The sequence below is a fragment of the Dunckerocampus dactyliophorus genome, chromosome 3 (assembly GCF_027744805.1).
Source record: "Dunckerocampus dactyliophorus isolate RoL2022-P2 chromosome 3, RoL_Ddac_1.1, whole genome shotgun sequence".
In the NCBI taxonomy this organism is placed as follows: Eukaryota; Metazoa; Chordata; class Actinopteri; order Syngnathiformes; family Syngnathidae; genus Dunckerocampus; species Dunckerocampus dactyliophorus.
Window position 1 is genome coordinate 1467884 of NC_072821.1, and position 20546 is coordinate 1488429.

At 43.0% G+C, this 20546-nt stretch overlaps 1 protein-coding gene across 2 annotated transcripts; it reads right to left on the bottom strand.

The window, feature by feature from the left end:
* Positions 1-151: 151 nt before the first annotated feature.
* LOC129178601 (aminopeptidase N-like) lies at positions 152-20399 on the bottom strand. Of its 2 annotated transcripts, XM_054770958.1 has the most exons (21): positions 19724-20399; positions 13273-13941; positions 13062-13204; positions 12244-12383; positions 12059-12185; positions 11067-11221; positions 10630-10743; positions 10409-10552; positions 10272-10337; positions 10141-10206; positions 9891-10066; positions 8608-8684; positions 8407-8540; positions 5879-5934; positions 5658-5805; positions 5497-5588; positions 5317-5427; positions 4468-4635; positions 4245-4385; positions 1341-1422; positions 152-1252 (listed from the first exon to the last, which is right to left on the bottom strand). In XM_054770958.1, exons 2-21 carry the CDS (start codon positions 13881-13883, stop codon positions 1100-1102), a joined length of 2904 nt encoding a protein of 967 aa, XP_054626933.1. In that variant the 5' UTR covers positions 13884-13941; positions 19724-20399; the 3' UTR covers positions 152-1099. The 2 variants fall into 2 exon arrangements, with proteins under 2 accessions (XP_054626933.1, XP_054626934.1); XM_054770959.1 differs by lacking the exons at positions 152-1252; positions 1341-1422 and adding an exon at positions 2172-2744.
* Positions 20400-20546: the final 147 nt, after the last annotated feature.

Below are 20546 nucleotides of genomic sequence, written 5' to 3' on the forward strand. Positions count from 1 at the left end.
ATAACGAGCACATTCCCAGACTCTGAAGGTCTGTCCACCACAGTGTGACACGGTCAAACAAGAAGCATTTGTGGAGATTCTCCTGGCCGGGTGTCAATAGAGATGATTGCAAATCCCATCTGAAGGAGAAGCAAAGTAACTGTGCAACAAATGAAACGTGTCATTGGATTTATTAAGAACAAAAATAAACAGGATTTCCACCCTAAGGCTGCTGGAGCTTTCCTTTTTACATTTTGGAGTTTTACCAGCATTGTGACAAAAGCTGCCTTTTTTGCACAAACCTTCCAAAGGAACACTGAACTTCAACCCCATTAGATGGAATGCATTTCCAATTTCCCAGCTTTCTTGAATGCAGCATAACAACTGAACAAGTGAAATTGCTAAGGAGGCACTGCAGCTAATAAAGACAAATACTCTCGTAGAAAAACACAATGGTGTGAATGGTTATCTCTTACCAGCAACACAAGTGATCTCATCTGAAGGACTGATGCATTTTCTTTGTCAGACGCCCCACACTATTGTCTCGGGAGGTGTGTCTGCCTTGGGGCTTAAAAGTGCTTTTAGTCAACCCTAGTGGGAACACGTTGTTTTGTGTGTCTGTAGCTTTAATGCTAATGAGCTGGGTTTGTGTGGCTCCAAGAAGAGCGAGGAGACGGGACAGAAGGACACAAACGTTAGCAACAGTAGCATAGCGATGTGAGCAGCAGTGCTAACGTTACATTTGAACAGCAACATCATGCCAGGTTAGCCTAGTTGCTTAAGAAAAACAAAACTATCAAACTCCCACATCTGTAGCTGACTGACAGATAGCTGGCACAGCTACTGGGCTTTATTTTAGGACATGTAGCGAAGCCTGGGGAAGGTGGTTTGTCCTTCCTGACATCATGAAGAGCCCGTTTGAGCTTGTCATGTTTGGTGCTGATGAACAGGCTGCAGGGACAAAGGTTACGTGTTAGCACATCATTAAAGTCACTTTTTGACCTTTTTGAAATGCAGGACAGAAAGCAAACAGCGGCGAGTGAAACAGATGTCCATTTGGGGTTTTGGTGAGAAATGGTGGTGACTAAAGTCACAGTAAAGAGTTTCTTTTCAGACGCTTTCATGTGGACTGCTCAGAGAACCACGCCAGCATTCGGGCTTTGTTCTCCGTCACCCATTTGATGTTGGCCGAGATCCTCTCGATGGTCTGCTCCAGGGCCATGTTGGCCGAGCCGAAGCCCACACGGAGGTTCTCTTCTTTGAATCGCTGCAGCTGTTTTTAGAACACATCAGCGCTCACGTTGGTTTGCATTTGATTTGCGCCAAGGCCCAGCAGAGCGTCTTTTAGTGTGGCCACCTACCTCCTGCAGCTCAAACTCTGTGGAGAATCGCATGGCGATCCCGCTGACGAGGCCGGATATGCTAAACGATCCTTTTCCGTACCTAAAAACATCAGGATGTTCTCAATATCTAAGATATCACAAGTGGATTGTTTTGGGGGAGTATGTATTCAAGCTAGGATCCTTCCTGCCATCCACTTTCTATACCGCTTATCCTCACTATAAGAATGAGTTTGCTGGAGCCTATCCCAGCTCTCACTTGAAGTCAGCTGGGATAGGCTCAAGCTAGGACATTCCCATTAACTCATTCAATACCAAAGACATATTTATACATTTTTATAAAACCAAACGCCCGATCCCAACAATGTCTTTGTACGTATTTTTATGTTGTTGTTTTGTGCAAGAGGCAAAAAGAGGTGATGACAAAACTCTCAACTAATGCATTTTGCTTTTTTGCAATTTTAAGACATAAAAACGGCCACAAGGTGGTAGAAGTGCTCAGACATGACAGGAAGGAAGAAGTGAGAGAGCGTGGAGGAGTGTAGCGTGCACAAGGTTACGCATTGTAAGGACATTTTAGGACATTAGGACATTTGGCACAGTTCGGTTCCAAATGTGAAAATTGTAAATAGTTGATGGTGTTATATTTGTAAATAAATAGTATTTTGATGTAAAACAAGCCTTTTTGTGGTGTTTATGTTGGTATAGTTGTTTAGATATTTCAGCTGCCACAAAAGCAACAAACATTTGTGTAAAAGTGAAAGTTATGCTTGAAATGTATCCTTTCACTAAAAGCTGCTTTTCTCCCTGTTTTAGTAGGGAACTGGTATTTTCCTGAAACTTACCTATGTTCTACTGCTGGTTTTAAAGGATGGAAAATGAAAGATGGGAGTCTAATGTTTCTTTTGGTGGGTTCCATGTTTATACAACCATGTGTGCCTTGGAAGACAGCACCTAAAATGGCCGCTACAGAAGGGGTTGTCTTTGGAAAAATGGCTGGGATTGAATGAGTTCATTTTATTTTTTAATGATATCCTTTCAAGTGCCAAAGTCGCAAAAATGCGACAAGCAGCACAGCTGAATCTAACAAGCCATTTCTGCAAATATGGTGCCTCGTCACACCAGCAGATGGCGGACGTCTGTAGCTTCCATCTGGGCAACATTTGTGGGCGTGTTCTTTGCTAAGTTTATAGTTTATAGACTGTGAAGCCCCTTGTGCGTGCGGCAGCGAGTCCGCTCACCATGACCGCCCACACGCAGCGTACTTGAGCCGGTGGTCAGATCCCTGTCTCCACGATACCAGCTCATCAAAACATATCATCTGCTTGTGATACTCTTCCTCATGTCTCAAGCAAACCCAGCGATCATCATCATCATTTACAGCGGGATCTTGAACACCACTGCTGCCTCAAGGTCTTTTATCACCTAGACAGACATGCGGTATCTATTATGCCGCAGCATTATCATTCATGCAGGTCATTAAGGGTTAACTGTTAATTAAATGTTATTTTTTGTACAAGACTGATCATTTCTATTAGTTAGATCAGCCTAAAAAAGCAACACATTTGTTCCCACTGAGAATGAGGGAAAATGGCGTATCATCTTAAAGGGACCAATTATACTCATTTTCGGGCCTTTGTATGGAGTACAGGATATCCCGCATGAAAGCTTTCTAGATCTTCCAGACTCTGTACCTCTTCTTGCAGTGTTTCCTGCCTCCCGCCCTGTGTAATTTACGCCACCCCCAGCCCTCCTCCAGGCACGCCTCCCGCTGAGCCCACTCCGCTGTCATCGATCACACTTCCGGACAGCTGCCGAACCCCTTTTGTCAAATGACTTGCACAAAATAAACACAGGACGCTGATCAATTGTGACAGACCGCTTGCTCCTCCCACTCTTCGACACGACCACTTCGGCAACAGTTTGGCGGATATTCCGGCTTCACATGTCCACAAAACAGTCCCGTGTGAAGTGCCGTTGACAGATGAGCACATTTATTTCTCGCTGGCCGGGAATCAGCAACTCCAACCACTTCTGCCTGATGCTCGCCTCTTTAGGCACAGAGGAAGCAGAGTGGGGGTGCTGGGCATGCCCATATAAGGAAGTCCGGGTTGCGTTGACGTCAGTGGAACTCTAGAAGTGGTGTTAAAAAACACTCGTAGCGTGTAGAGGCGTCCGAAACTGCTTTCAGGTCTGACTTCCAAATGCGCAAACCTCATTTATCTGACGCGTTGGCATCGTTTAACACGAATACAACATTGTAAGAACATTTATAGGTCAGAAAAGAGGAAAAGCATTGTAGTCCCCTTTAAACCCAGACTGCTGGCTTTCAATGTTTAATTTCCATAACTCTCCAGCAGATGGCTCCACCTTTTCCTATCAATGATGCGAAGCTGCTTTGTATTGCTTTTGGAATGAAGCATGTGTCTCTGTGGAGAATGGAGAATGTGGTTTTATATCTACAAATAATAAGCATGAACATTCTTTTAGACTTGTTTTTAATCTAAGAAAGTGGAGTTATGTCATATGCCCACAAATGTAGCTCAGATTGGAAGTTACAGATGTGTGCCATCTCCTGGTGTAAAGTATTAACTAAACGAGGCAGCAAATTCAGCAATGTTTTACGACTTTGGCACTTAAAGGGCTGTATCGGCTTTCATTACAGGGAAAAAAAATACCGATATTGACCGATATTACATTTTTATGCCGATATTGGGCTGATGTTCTTATTCTTTCATTTGTTTTCTTTCTTTTCTTGGGAGAATGAACAGAATAAGATTTTCATTGCATGGTATAACTGCTGTTTTACTATGCACATGACAATAAAACTCTCTTGAATCTTGAATCTTGAATGTTATCCGAATTCCATACTTGAGAGTCAATCATTTTTCCTTGATGAACTCATCAAAGCCAGATCTCACTCACCTCTGGAAAATGTCACTCCATCTCGCTCGGACAAAGTTCCAGGCCAGAGGCGCCCCCACGATGTTCCTGGATATGTACAAGATGGTGGAGATGGTGTCTTGCTTGCGGATCTTGGCCGGGTCCAGCGTGTACTCCAGGTACCTGGAAAGACGTTATTGATTCTACTCAGTCAGGATCTATAGCGAGCTGCAGTCATCTTTGCTGAGGGGCCTGCTGACTCTACCGGTTCAGAAGCCACGGCACTTTGGTGCAAGCCAAGGCCACCCTGAGCCTGGACTCTTCAGATGCCAGGGTGGCGTTCTTCAACATTGTCCAGACAAAGTCCCACTCCTCCACGCCGCCGTACTCGATGCCCATGCGGTAAACCGTGCCTCTCAGGTCGGGCTGGATCCTGATCAACACAAGCAGACGCCTCATTTTTATTACACTTCATCATCTCAATGGACAATGCCACAGAAGGCAGACTTGCTTTAGAGTAGTCAGTGAACAGCTTGTGCAGCAACACACAGCCATTATTGTGTAAATACGTGGCAACACGAGTGAGTAGCAAGATCAGCGTCAGCAAGATCAGCTGGCATCCGGGGGAGCCGTGGTTCACTGAGGGAAAACCTGATTTCCAGCATGTATTGTGACAAGTCGCTCCCTTTTTTGTTCTGAGTTTGATGAGGCATAGCAGCATGCAGCATATCATGCCTTGTCTTTCGTCAAAGTCACATCAAACACTCCGATCATGTCCTTAAATAGTCAATAGTTACAAAACTAGCGACTATGTAAGGTCTTGTGGCAGGATCATTCTGTCTTGCCTTGCAGCCAAGCACAATGGCGGCACCCTCATGCTCTGGGGCTGCACGAGTGCTGCTACATTTACGGGGAAACATGAATTCCAACAAGTACTGCGACACAATTTGGACATGTTGCCAGCTATTTACACAATGTCTGCGTTTGACTCATTTTTTAGTGGCTAGTAAATCTACACTACTACAATATACGAGCTGCTCACAGACTACTCTAAAGTATCCAAGTTGACTTTGTATAGTGTCGTCCCTATCATTTCATTTCAAGTTCTATTTACGGGTTGTGATGTGGATTGTCCATCCACTGCTTGAACCAGCTGGTCGTCAGCTCCCTGCACGCCGGCACGCCCGTAGAGCAAGCCACGTGGAGAGCGTTCACCTGATTGTACCTGATGAGGTGAGGGAGAGTATCTGGTAAAACAGAAAGTTCTGGCATATTCTGGTCAAACGGTTCTTACTGGTCGTTGATGGTTTCAGGCACTATGGTCCAGTTGCGCGTCGTCGTCTTGAAGTGCTCAAAAAGTGGTTGGATTAGTTTGCGGGTGTACGCCTGGATTAAAGACGGGACATTTCTGAATCACTGTTTGCATGTCAGCGTTGGCCAATCACTAATGAGAACCTGTAAAGGCCCGTAGACAGCAGTGCGGTCAAACACCACAAAGTAGTCGTAGAGGTTAGACAGCGCCGTCTGCCACGGGATGTACTCTCTCTCCCTGGACAAGTACTTGGTGGTCCTCAGGGCCAGGGTGGTGTCCAGGATTTTGGCTCTACACGAGGCGGAAACCTTTCACATGCTTTCCTTCCATTTAACACTTGTTTCATGATAAGGGTGCTTGTTACCTTGCTAGCTTGAATGCGTCATCTATGATCTGACCTCGGTTTATGGTGGGAATAGTCTGGCAAGGGAATGGGACACATGGTCACGTTGTTACGTGTTACATTCATTTATCATCAGTTCTAGTAACAATGACTTTTTATCCAAGGGGAGACTGAGGGCAGCGAAAAAACACACACACTAACGTTAGCTCACTTTATGGCTGCAATATTAATAATACTCCACAGTCTCCACTTTGCTGCAGTATGTAAAATTGCAGTATGGAACCCACAGCACTACACGGTACTTGGTAGTATCAGTATTACATTTAATTATTAACCGTGGCTGTAGTGCTCTGTTCAGGTTGTCTTAGAGGACATTTCGCCTCAGGCTTCATCAGTTCATGCATGAAGATTAGATAGGACAGCTCTAGTCTACACTACCGTGATCAAATGCTACTTATTTATTATAGGTTGTGAATAAAACTAAAACAGGCCCAACATCAAATTAAAATGAATGCAGTATAATTTCAGACAGGAGGTTCTAAAAGTCGTTGTCGATGTGTGTGAGTAACAGGCAGTGTGCTAGAATGAGGTTGTGCACCCAACAAATATGCACATTAGCACTAAGTATCGTCATCAAACCTCACCTTTTAAGCTGTGCAGCGTCGGAGAAAGCACATGCACTCAACTACGGTGCGTTCAAACACTGTCGAACAAAGCGGGACGGGTCACCACTTGCCGAAACAAAACATAAACCTGCAAAAACTGGGGGATTTCTAACGGTGCAATATTTTAGAATAAAATAATAGCCCTTATTTCCACAATTTATATGCATTTCCATAAAATTTCATGTAGTTTTTTTTTTTTTTAGTGTCTATTTTTTTTATCATTGCTTGAAACCGACCCTTGCTCTAAGGTAGATTCAGGAGTTTTGTCATATGCACAGTAAAACAGGTAGTTTTATACTATGCAATGAAATTCTTGTTCTGTTCATTCTCCCAAAAAAAGAAAGAAAACACAAGAAAATGAACAAGGTAGAGACATGTCCAAACAAGAACTGTTTCTCTCTTTTGTCCCTCTACCGTAGAAGAGAAATATTTTGGATCCTGCACCCTATCCGTATTCTGCGAAGGGAGTTTAGTGGGTTAGTGGACTGTGTTGAGTGGAAAGCCAGACTTGCGTGTTCAGTGAAGGCAGATCTCTTTCAAAGCAGCTGTATCACCATGGTAACTTAGGCTAAACTCCAGGCTTTCGTCTTATAATCGGCTATGAAAGTTTCACTGTTTAGCTAATTCAAAGATGGCCTCACCATTTATTTAGAACCTACGTCACCCCCAAGGGGGACATGGAGAGAAAAAGAACAGCATTCACTAATGATATTATCCATCTTTAAGCGAGATAGATTTTCAGTCGAGGGAAAACGCTAGATATGCTCACACGAGCACCAGGAATAAAATGCAATATGAAATATTAATAATTAGGCCAACGTTAGTAGATGTAAATGTCAAAGCAGTCCTTGCGTGAGTACTCAGCCCGTTAGTCTTCTTATATGACAATATTTGCTGGAGGAATAAGCACTCTGAGGCATCAATCCACTGGAAAGAAATCATGAGTATAAGGGGAAAAAAATCTAAGAAAAACATTAAAGCTTACCACAAAACACGTCAACACTGCCATCTAGTGGTCACAGCGAGGTACAGCAAGAAGACATATCTCAATGATTAAAAAACGACAGTTGTTGCTCCAATTTTTTTTTTAAGTGTAAAAATGTCTAAGTTGTGCAGTGTTGAGCCTTGATAAATAACGAGACTAGTTGGGTATATTTAGTATAATAAATCAGTGCTAACTTGCCCATTACACGCTCAGCATTATTCTGTCAGCGGTCCTTCCTCGCTCTTTTGGCGGCAGTCCTAGTCTTCTGGGAAGTCCTCATGACGCTCCGTAATAATTACTAGTAAAATACAGCAGCCGGGATGGCTACTTTTTTGAGCGGAAGCAGAATAATAGGACGTCAAACACCCCCTATTATGTGAACGAGCACGTGAACAAAGCCGAGAGCCGGACTTGCCAAAAGTTACCACCAGTGCAGTACTGTTTACTTCTGTTTGGGGAATTTAGGTTTTGTTGAGCTTCATCCTGACCACAAAGCCTGAGTTGGTTGAGCCACCTTTTTTAGAATACCCTCCCTAGTTTTTGAGCACAAACATGCTCAAATGAGAGACAAAACGTCTTCTAAGACAGCCTGAATTTATCCAAGAGGAGACAAAGGGCAGTGAGAAAACAGAGTTAGCTTACCCAGTTGCTGCAGTAATAACAATACTCCACTTTGCTGCAACGCGTCTCCTTTTGAATGCACGGAACCCTGGCTGACCAGGCACAACCAGCACGTAATTTGATAATATGATGGGTTTTCCCATGGAAGAATGAGCAAAAGGTAAGAGCTGCACCAGAAACGGGTATTGGACAAACTCGAAACCTAACCCTCACTTGTGGAGGTGTTTGTCTGCGTAAATACAGCCAACAAGCTAGCACGTCGTGAAGGACAAATTCACCTGGTGGTCCGTTTCGAGCACAGAGAAGAGGCGATTCCAGTTGTCAACGTCGTAGTTCACCCTGAAGTAACCCGACACGTTTGTGTTGGCCAGCACCCAGTGGTGTCCCGACACTCTCATCCGAGTGTGGGTGTCTGTCAAAAAGGAAGTCCAAGCGAGGTGTGTAATACACGGCTACGCTAGGTATCACCGTGGAGGTACCTGTCTTATGAAGGAGCCAGTACTGTTGCTGTTCCACACCTGTCTTCATCCACTGAATAGGCACAAACCATGTGTAGCTGGGTGGAGAAACAGCAGGCACCACAAAAATATTAGGAAATACAATACGTACAAGCATGCCATGCGCTTTTGTGACTATTCCATGGTACAAGTGTCCAGTAAAATTTATCTATATCAAGTCTGGATCCTGGGCTCGTCTAAAAAAAAAAAGGGTGCATGTCCAAGAAAATATTTTCTTCCATGTTTGCAATGTTGGGATTTTTCCAGTTGCATTTAAGAAAGCCTTTATCCATTTATTGGGCACAAACCATGCAGAACTGGGTGGAGAAACACTATGCCCCCACAATAAATATGAACAAATACATAAAGATATACCGCATGCCATGCTCTTTCATGACTATTCCAGTGTCAAAGTATCACTTGTCTTCTTTATCAATTTTGGATCCTGAGCTCATCTGAACAAAGGACGCCCACCTGTTGTCCAAGAAAAATATTTGCTTTCATGTTTAGAGACATAGCAGCATATCATGCAATGTTGTGACTTGTCCAGTTGTCCCCCTATGATGAAAGGAATGTCTTTTTCAAGTTAACGGGCACAAACCACACATGACTGGGTGGAGAAACAGTATGGCCACACAATAAATATGAACAAATATATACAGCATGCCATGCACTTTCGTGACTATTCCAGTGTCAAAGTATCACTTCTTCTTGATCAATTCTGGATCCTGAGCTCATCAAAACAAAGGGTGAGTGTCCAAGAAAACATTTGTTTTCAAGTTAAGAGGCAACACAGCATATCATGCTATCTTGTGACTTTTCCAGTTGCATTAAAATACCCATATGATAAAAGGAATGGCATCAAAGTGTGTTAAAGCATGTGAAACGACTACTCAGCCACAACCACAACTTGTCTGCGGACAACATATCATGCACTGTCTTGACTACTTCAGCGAAGACGGGCGTGTTTATTTTTTTTTCCCCTTTTAGCATTTTTCCTGAGCTTAACTAAACAAAGGGCACTCCCCTGTTTTTCATTATATCATGCACTGTCATGACTATTCCACCATCATTCACTCCCAAAGGAAAGTATGTCAAAGCGTGTGATGCAACATCTCAGCCACCCCTCCAAATAATCTGCTGATTTTTTCTCCCCATTTTGGAGCAGTCAAGGTCTCACAGGCGTATTCTCATGATTCCTATGCAACACCTTATAAAGCCAGCAGGAACGTCAGAGAGCACTAAGAAGCACGAGTGATTCTTACTTGAACTGAGAAGGTCTCTCCACCACCGAATTCGGGTCCACCAGGAAGTGTTTCTGGGTGATGTTTCCAGTCCGAGTATCAATCGTCACCAACGGGAAACCAATTTGAAGAGTCCAGCGGCGCATGATGTCACGGACTGTGCATGGGATGTGCACGTTTGGCGTGTTTTCAACTGCCTGTCAACACAAGGAAGGGAGCAGGGATGCGAGATGAAAGCGTGGCACGGAAACACCAACACCATCCAACCAACCTTTTGGAGATGGTCCCACAGGTCCGAACATGTGGTGCTGCCAAAGGCGAATGCTTTGAGGTAAGACTAGAGAGAGAGAGAGAGCCAAATGAGAGCAAGCAACCAAGCAAAGGATGGTGCTGGTTACTCACACTGAGCCCCTTGACGAACACAGGCTCACTTAGAAAGCTGGACAGCATCCTGAGCACCGCCGACCCCTGAAACAAACATGAGACGTCAGTGGTCCTTAGCTTCTCATTGTAGCAGATGACAACATTTTAGTGCTGGCCTTGTTGTAGGAGACGCTGCTGAACATCTCGCTGATCTCAGCGGGGCTGTTGACCTCGTCCTCACGCCGGGACAGGGGGTGAGAAGAGGCCAGGCTGTCTACGGACATCACCCTTTGAATGTCGTGTAGAACGATGTGGTCTTTCTGCAGCCAAGTACAAAGCTGAGTTCTGTCGGACAGGTCTGGGGGAAGCGCATCCCCATCATTGACCGATGGCTTACAATGTTCCAGGTGGGCTCGGCGAAGTCAGCGCCCAGGTACTCCACGTACGACGCAAAGCCTTCATTCAGCCACACATCATTCCACCATTGCATGGTCACCAGGTTACCAAACCACTAAAAAAAACAACAAAAAAAACCACAATCATTCACTGGCAACACCCCTCTCCATTGTTTGTTTCTGACTTCTGGCCAACAAGAGCATTGACGTTCAGGAAACATCAAATCACTTGAGGGACTGTAAGCCCCGACCACAGGATTTAATATCTCAAGCACACCCACGATACAGCAGGACTCATCCATCCCCATGTGACTTGTCATCCTGCTTTATGAACACATGTTGATACTGAACTGAAACGTATTCCAGGTTTGTTTGTATTATCATAACACACTGACTGTTGGACTGAAGACAGATGTTTGGCTGAGACGCCACAGCCGACCTGGTGTGCGAGCTCGTGGGCGATGACAGTCATGACTCGATCTTTGTTTCCCATGGAGGATCTGCCGGGTTCGTACAGCAGGGCCGTCTCCCTGTACATGACCAGGCCCCAGTTCTCCATCGCACCAGCGTTGAAGTCGGGCAGAGCCACTTGATCTGCATGGGGGGGCACAGAGACATCGATCGGTCAAAGAAAAAAAAAGCAAAGAACAGGAGCGGCCAAAGCCTCCAGTAAATTAACAGTTGCAAAGTGTATCCTTTTTGGGAATATAAAAGTGCGGAAATGTTTGTGGTCCGAGGTCTTCTGGAGGTAGATTTACTGCAGTCAATTAACTGGTAAACAGCCAATCATCGTAAAAAGACAGGAATAAATGCACTGACAGTACGTAATCTCATCCCGCCTACGCACCCAGTGGTGACTAATTGCTATTAGACCCAACTGGTGGGTCCTAATCTTGCGTTTTTATTCTGAAGGGGATTTTTTATGCACTGGGGTGTCATTGATCAATAGTCCTATAGGTGGCGACAACCCTGTGTAGTGTTATTTGAAACTCGCTGTCATACAAGTCCAACAGTGGTTGTTAGTACTGTAATCTCTTGTTGAGCCTTACAAAGGGTTTGTTAGCTTGCTAGTACACGGAGACAGAAACCGAAAGTCAGCTCTGTCGTCCGTCTACGTTGTCATCAGCGGTTGGCTCTGTAGCTCAGTTACGCCACAAGTTTCAAAAATGTTAAAACGTTTTTATGGTTTTATAATTAATAGTTTTACATGCAGAAAACAATCCTAAATGCGTGTAAATGATGAACGAAAGGGAAAAATGAACATTTAAGGTTACTTTTACCATGATTGTTGCCAAAGACACGATGTGGCAGCAGGATCACCACAGACCCCGCCTTTGTGTTTTGCTATGGGTCTTGAATTCAGTGGCGTTTCTCACCAGTCAAAGATCATCTTTGGGAGTTGTTTGGGTCACGTGTGCTACACTGACCCACCTGACTTGGGGAGCGGATATGCTGTGTTGTAGTAGCGCTCATAGAACTGAAGGATATGTCCGGTGACATTGAGAGCGTAATCCCCCTGCCCGTCTTCAATGGCCTTTCTTCGCGCCCAGACACGGACCTGTCAAAAAGACATATGGTCTCTGGAACACAGCACCCGTGGAGAGGTTGCTTCTTACCTGCACGCCCTTGTGTTGCTGGAACTCTTTGTAGGAAAAATCGCTAACGATGAACGCAAGTAGGTAGGTGGACATTCTCGCCGTGGGCTCGAATGTTGTGACTCGGACCGCGGTGTCGTCGACGACAGCGTCTGTGACGTCTATGGGGAGATGATATTGGGACAGTGATACATTTGATTGAGTATATAACATGGACATGTAGTTTGCTTACAAAAAAAGGCGTTTTCAATCTTATTTCGTAGCTGATGCAGTTTTTTTAAAGACTCAGCTTCACTTGTCACCATTGTCTTAAAATTAGCATCACAACTCCTCGGTTATGATGACACTTTTTGCCTGGTCACTGGTGTGCGTGAGTGACAGGCCAGAAAGCTGACTTGCTTCGGGAAAAGTCACTTGACATCACAAAATTAATCTTTTGAATCATATTTTTTAGCTTCTGTTGTTTAAGTACTCCACCTCACTGAGCTTCATAATTCCTCCTCTGTTGTTTGCTAACTTTCAAACCACCATTGTCCATCATGTGCATTTCTCCAGAGTGCGTGTGTGTGTGTGCGGCAGGAAGTAAAACTTGTTTTGATTCATTGGACGCCATTCTCCTATTGTTAGCATCATAACTCCTCTTCTGCTAACTTGCATCTGTCCAGGTCAATGGTGTGTGTGACAGGACGAAAAGCTAGGGCGCCACCTGCTGGTCGGCATCTATAAATCTGTATGCCCTGAATATTTATTTTGAACATTTTTCTATGGAAAACATACCGTCTTACATTCGGATCAAAGCGGTATTAACTTTTTTGGGGGGTTAACCTCCAAAAACGAACCCATTTGTCGTCCGTTGGACAGAGCCACTTTGTCCCGGTCGTGGATGATGGTGACGCTGAAGACGGCCTTCATGGCGGGCTCGTCAAAGCACGGGAAGGCTTTCCTGGCGTACGTTGCCTGCATCTGAGAGGTGGCAACCACTCTGCAAAGTCAACATCAGGTTAGAAATGGAGCGTTCATCACGTGCCCTCTCCAGCCACAAAAGCTTACTTCTTCACGCCATCCTCAACGTATTCGCTCCTGTAGAAGCCTTCCAGGTCATCCGCCAGCTCTCCCTGGAACTCTGTGTACAAGACGTAAAATGCCCCCTGAGCGAGGCTGCTCCTCAGCTGGAGGACCAGATACTCCGTCTCCACCACCAGCCACGACTTCCGGATCTCCGGCACCGAGGCTCCGTCTAACCTAGTCAACCTAGCGTGGTGCCCGTCCAACAATGTGTGGTTGAGCTCGCTGGAGTGAATGAGGACGAGGTCGGTCGCCTTCAGACATTTGAAGACCACCGCTGAGTGTCCAGTGAAGATGAAGAGGCCGTCTGAGTTGGGCTCCAAGCGGGGCCATAGAGTCACATTGTAGGAGGTGGGAACGAGCAAGTCTGGGAGTCTGTACTGGTCCCACGGATCCTTTGAGACAGGTGCAGGGGTGCTGCTGTTACTTGTGTCCGTGGTGCTGTTCGCCACCGCTTGGTTTCTGGTGCCGACTCGATTCTTAACCCTCTCCTTGTTGTAGGCCACAGATAAAGCGATGATGGTCAGCAGGGCGCTCAAGGCCAACACCAGAAGCACCAGTCCGACGTTCTTGCTGATATAGTACATCTTCCCCATGTCAGGATGGGGGTCACAGCAGGACTCTGGGAGATCCTCTCAGTCAGAGGTTATTTCACTTTGGAAGATCACGTCTCTTGTCAGTTAAGGGTTCAACTAGTAGCATGGCAGTCGGACATGTTCATACGACTTGGAAGAGGAGGTAACATTGAACTGTTGATATGTAGCGGCTAGCTACTAAAGGCTGGGCAGTTAGAAAAAAACTAATAATCCAAAAAATGCATTCCAAACCACTCAACCACAAAAATACTGCAATTATTTTTAAAGGCACAAATTAGCTGTGAGAAGAGGTAGCTATTTAGCTCGCCAAATCAATACATAGATACAGTGTAGATAATACCGGGTCGCTAGCTAATGTTAAAGGCTGTTGACGAGAGAATTTGTCATTTGAAAATTAATGAGAGATCTTTCATCAATAAGCTGGGGGCTGTTTTCTCAAGTAATTACGAGTTAATTAGAAAACAAACGTTTTGGATCACTGGGAAAAAATTAAAAGAAAATTAAAACAATATCAACTAGAAAATAAATTACTTCATTAAAAGGCGCAGGTGTGTGCGTTTAATGAGGTAGCTGGCTAGCTAGCTTTTAGCTAGTAAGTCTGTCGATCAGTTAATTTAACGGCGTAACGTACATATGGAAAGTTAGTAAGTGTAGCTCCATATAAAATTGCCAGATGTAGACATTTTATTTTTAAAGGTTTGGCCCCTGGTGGAGGTCTGCAGTCCCTTGTACACAGAAACACGTATATGTTGGAGTTGAAATTATGTCCACTAAAAAGTCAAGCCGGGGCTAGCGCGCTTTCAAAGTTTTATTGCCAACCTGACCGCTAAGAGGAGTGCTCAATTCCAACACAGCAAGTCAGCTCGGACACTCGTGTCCTTAGCGCGCTCTCTCACCCGCAACAACACTTCCTCCGCTAGCGAGGTGCGTTCATTGCCATTAGAATTTAGAACATCGACATGACAACAGCAACAAGCACGCGCATGCCACCTTTACTGGTAGGCTTGATTAAGACGAGTAGTTCAACGTCCGCGGGTCAGGTTTTCAAGGATGACTTTACGACCGCGGAGCTGGCAGGCAAAAATTACGAGATCCGGTTATTAAAAACCACGCTTTGAAGAAGAATAAAAATAAAAAATACACTCACGTGTGGAGATGTAAATCGTGATAAAGTTAAGACTCTTTGTACGTATGACAATAAAGCAATTGCATGATTATGGATATTCAGTACAGTATTGGAACAACATAACATCTTAATTACCAGTCTGTGTCGTCTTACATATCAAGCTTTTAAAACGGCATTTAATATGATATCAATATTTGTGTATTAATCTGATACCATAAGATGGGTGTGTCTGTTCTTTTCCACTGAGGGCCACATACTGAAAAATGGAAGAATGCAAGGGCCACTTTGATGTTTTGTAAAGACACTTGTAGATGTGCTGAGAAGTTCTATTTCAAGAAATAACTGCATGTAATATTTGTGATACCGGTGGAAAAGTGTATTAGTATAAACTTTGCTGCCCATTTTTTAAAATATTTTTTTTTTATTTTCCAACTATTTCAACCTTCTTAAATAATCTTTGTAAATTTTCTGTTTGGAATATTTTGACTTTATTCCCATAATGTTATAACTTTTCCCCAACTACATTTTCAAAAAAGTACAACTTTATTTAGCTTTGCTTGTTTCTCATATTATGACTTTTAAAAATAACATTTTTGTAATCAACAAAACTGTGCTACTCAAATGTCATTATTTTTCCTCATAATATTACAAGTTTATTCTCATAAAATTGTGTCTTTTTTTCTTGTATTTTGTCTTTATTCTTGCTGTAAAATTTTCCAACAATTAAAATGTTTTTCTTGTAAATTTTTGGTTTGGAATATTATGACTTTATTCCCATAACATTTGCTTCTCATAATATTACAACTTTAAAAAAATGTTTTTTTTCATTAATATTTCAACATTATGCTACTAAAATTATTTTTGTTGGTAATATTACGATGTTCTTCTCAAAACTTTTTTGTCTTAATATTTTGACTTTATTGTTGTGAAATTATTGATGATTTTTCCTTTTTTTTTTTAAACGTTTCTTTAAAGTTATATTATCGCGGCCCAATTAAAAAAAAAAACCAAAACAGCTGTGGGCCACAAATGGCTCCCGGGCTGCACTTTGGACACCCCTGCTATAAGAGGAAACGATACATCATAATATACATTTTTTTGTACCACCACTCAATTCATGATGGGAGTGGCCAAATATGTCTCCTCCACACCTGAACCCACTTGAGCACCTGTGGGGCATCCTCAAGCGGAAGGAAGGAAGTTGGAGGAGCGCAAGGGGGCTAACGTCCACCAGTGATGTCATCATGGAGGAGTGGAAGAGGATTCCAGTAGCAACATGTACAGCTCTGCTCAAGCCCATACCCAAGAGGATTAAGGCAGTGCTTTTTTATTGGCCAGCGGCACATTCTAGAAATATTTTATATTTTTATCATTTTAGAAAACTTAAAAAAAACACTGCAAAAATAGAAAAATCTGCAGTAACAAGTCAAAATAATTTTTTAAAAAGTCATAATTTTATGAGAATAATGTAACTATAAGGAAAAATAACATCATTTTGGTAGCATAAAGTTGAAATATTAAAGAAAAAAAGACCTTATAGTTGTAATATTATTTTTTTTAAAAAAGATACAAAACACAGAATAAAGTTGTAATTTTTGGAAAATCAGGTTGCAAAAAAAAAAGTAATGTTAGTAGAATAATGTAAAAATATTATGAGAATAAAGTCATTATGAGCAGAATATCTGCGAGAAGAAAATTTAAATAGTTGGAAAATTACAAAAAAAACAACCTTTTCTCACGACAAAAGACTAAACTCCTAATATAAGAGAAAAATATTGATTTTAGTAAATACTAAATACTTTTAAAAAAAATTTTTTAAGTTGTAATATTTTTTTTAATTTTATTTTACTTTTACCCCTGTCCTGTCCAGCCTTTAAAGCAGATAGAATTGTACATCTAAATGCACTCAAGTGCTCAACAGATTTACTCTGCCAGGGAGAAGTGTGATATACACTTCCCCTGTTATACAGACTTTATTTGACTTAGATGGTTGTTATGAAGCAAATTTGGAGCGACCGGACCGGAGCAGGAGGGAACAGAGAAGAAGATTAAGATTTAAGTTGTAATATTACGAAAATAAAGTTGTCATTTTTGGAAAATTAGGTTTAAGTTTGAATATTATGAGAATAAAGTCAAATACTATGGGAATAATATCGTAATATTACGAGGACATTTACAAAGAAAGTCAAAAATATTTGGAACATTAAAAAAAAAAAACAGCATGAAAGTGGAAAAAAAGAGCCAAGACCAAAGTTCAATGTTATGTGCTTTTTCACACATCATAGCTGAGATGCATTTTTTTTCTTGAAATGTATTATAACTTCTTAGCATACTAGTAAACATCAAAGGCCCTTGCATCCTTTCATCACCTGCGTTGCCAGCTGTTAAGACAACGGTGTCTGTGTGTTGACTCATTTCCAGTGGATACAAAATCTACACTGCTATACAAGCAGTGCACTGACTACTCTAAAGCGGCGATGTGCGGTGAGGTTTATAAGAATTCACTTTGGTTAAAAAGTCTTTGTTTTCAAATACATCTTGGTCCCAGTTATTTATTTATTTTTATTAACTGAAAAACTGTGTTCTTTCCTTTTATCAGTACTGTATGACGTACAGGCACTGTTTCCTTCTCCAGTCATCGCTTTCTGGTGATCTTGGGTGTATGCATTCACTCATACATCAGTACATGACAATATCTTGCATTTGATTGGCTGCTCTGCAACTATCCCCGCGCAAAAAAACAAAACAAGAAACGCTGACTTTTTCTCTCCATGGAAAGATGAGTCACAAGCACCTTCCGGCTCACGCACGCCCCCACCCATTCAGGACGAAGCGAGTACTGCAAGTGCCTCCCGTATGACATGACTCTGTATTTTATTGTCCGATTAGCAAGAATAATGATGTCACGCTTACGTTAAAGACATGACATAGGTTGTAGAACGTGACGGTGTATAAGAAATGTTTCACAAACTAGGCTGGGCTTGCGCACTAAGCCGAGATTTTTACTGAAGAAATGTTAAAAAGGATTAGAATTACAAAACAAAAATGAATATACATTAAAGATGCTAAAAGCAATTCACTGTAGGTCAATGTATGCTAAGCTATCTGAGCCAAAAATCGCAAAGCAAATTACTGAAACACCCAACAGTATAACTCATTCATAATGAAGTCATTTTTACAATATGCCGAGGGCCATTAACAAGCGAGCTGTGGTCCCAATATAGCCCCGGTGCTGCACTTTGGACACCCCTACTGTAGCTGCTTCTCTGCTTCATAAACAAACAAGAACCATGCAGCCTCTCCATCTACAGCGCCGACATGATATATGTTTATTTAATGTGTTCCCTCGCTCCATCGCGTTTCACCTTTCATGGCCTCGCTGTTTCCCGGATTTTGTTTGGTGCAATTTTAGTGCCATTTTTTAGCATATGAACGCTGTGGGAAGTTGAGTGTTGTAGTTCTGCGCTTTAGAAAGAGGTGGCGGTGTCTCTCTCTTCTTTTTGCACTGCTCATTGTCTTCTGCATCCTGATTGGTTGTAGACCAATTGACAAACTGGCTAACCATGTGAGCTGCTTGCCAACCGCCAATAAACAATAGAAGAAGAAGAAGCAAGTTTTCTCCCCGACAAAACTCATAATGTTGACAAAACGTTCTGCGCCCAAATGGCAGGGGAGGATGCTAACCATCACACATCCTGAAGGAAGTCAGAAGTTGTGGCTGTAGGGCGCCATTACGGAATAAATGAATCTTCGGTTCCAGGAGGAGGACAAGGACCATACGACAACAGGAGCAATGTGTTTCATCAAGGATACAGAAACGCTACAGTACAGGGGAACGGCGCCAGGATGAAGAGGCGCGGTAGAGGAGTGAAATATGTGAGTCACTTTAATACATTTCTTGTGTCCAACCTTGTAGGCTGATCATTCAAATTCAGACAAAGGTTTGAACTTTTTTTTAGTTTAAACACAAGAGAAATGTGAGAAAAGCCTAAGGTGAGGGGTTTTACAGCCTTAAAACATATCATCATTGTAACAAAAATAAAGTTGGCTACTTCTCGGATTTCACTTATTGTGGGCTATTTTGGGAACCTATCCCCGGCGATAAACGTGTAACACCTAACTACATAACTCATTAACAATGACTCATTTTTACAATATTCCGAGGGCCACTAATAATCGAGCTGTGGTCCGAAAGTAGCCCAGGGGCCACACTTTGGACACCTCTGCTGTAGATGCTTCTCTACTATACTTGACAAACAAGAACTATGCAGCTTCTCCATATGACGTTTATTTCATGTTTTCTAGTTATGTATTATGCATACTTTCTTTAGAACGTATTACCCGAGCAGTACTTTCTCTACAGCCAAAACAGGCCTATCAGTCTTAATAACAAGATGTACGGTGGGATTCATTACAGTCATCTACGGCCATGAATGACTGGCTTTTAGCTTTGCAGAATTTTAAGTAGAGCTCCAAGAGCATGTCCCCATAGATTAGGCCTTTTAAAAACTCATCTGAAGAGAAGATGGTCGATAACTGGGGGAAAAAAAGTGTTCTGACACATCGTAAAGACTAAAATGCGAGTCAGAACTGAAGCAGGAGTTGTTTTATGCAAGTTTTCGACAAGTTTTATTTTCCTGAGGCAAAAAAGGCATCACTGCACACAACACACGTAACATTTTGAAAAATATCAGATGTGGAAGGTCGTACGTACCGGCCTGTGGATGTCCACCGCGAGCCTGCAGGGGCTGGAATGAGCCGGGCTGATGGGAAACAGTCTGCGAGGGTGGAGTTGCTGAGCGCTACCACAGGTTTTCCTCGGGATGCAGGGAGGGGGAATGACTCCCCATATTTGAAAAAAAAAAAAATTACAGAGGGAAGGGGTTGGCAGAAAGAATGCGGCTGTGTCAACAACTGTCGGGGACAGAGAATTCCTCGGAGGTACAGTAAGTGCCTGACATGATGCTGACGGACCAAAGCCTGGTGACTCGGACAAGAAAAAGTGCACGTGCTTTGTGGCTAACGGCAGCTTTTATTTAAGCTCTTCATGGGAAGCAACTTTGCTTAAGTCACCACTCAATACAATTCATAGGACACATTTTGTACAAACAGAGGGGTCCAAGTTTGAGGATTCTTCCCTCCAATGGACTCCAGGTGCAGAACTGATTCCCCCCCCACCCGAAGGGACAATCAAGTGACTCGGCAACGGCGCAGATGTCAGCGAGATTAACAGCGAGAAGAAGAAATGGATTGTGAGGAGAATCCACAGAGGAGCAAGCGGACGGAAGAAGAGCAATCGCAGACGGTGGAGGAGCCAAAAAGGATCGCGTTACCGCGATAAGTCCCAACGCTCTCGCTGGAAGGGAATGTTTTGATATCTTGAAAGCTGGACTGGTGGTGGTGATGATGATGATGATGATGATGATGATGAGCGCCCAGTTGGGAAGGAAACTATGCAGGCGCCGTTTCTCTCAAATGGGAGGGGAAGTCAGCCGTCTCATAACACGGACATAAATATTAACATGGAGAACACGTTC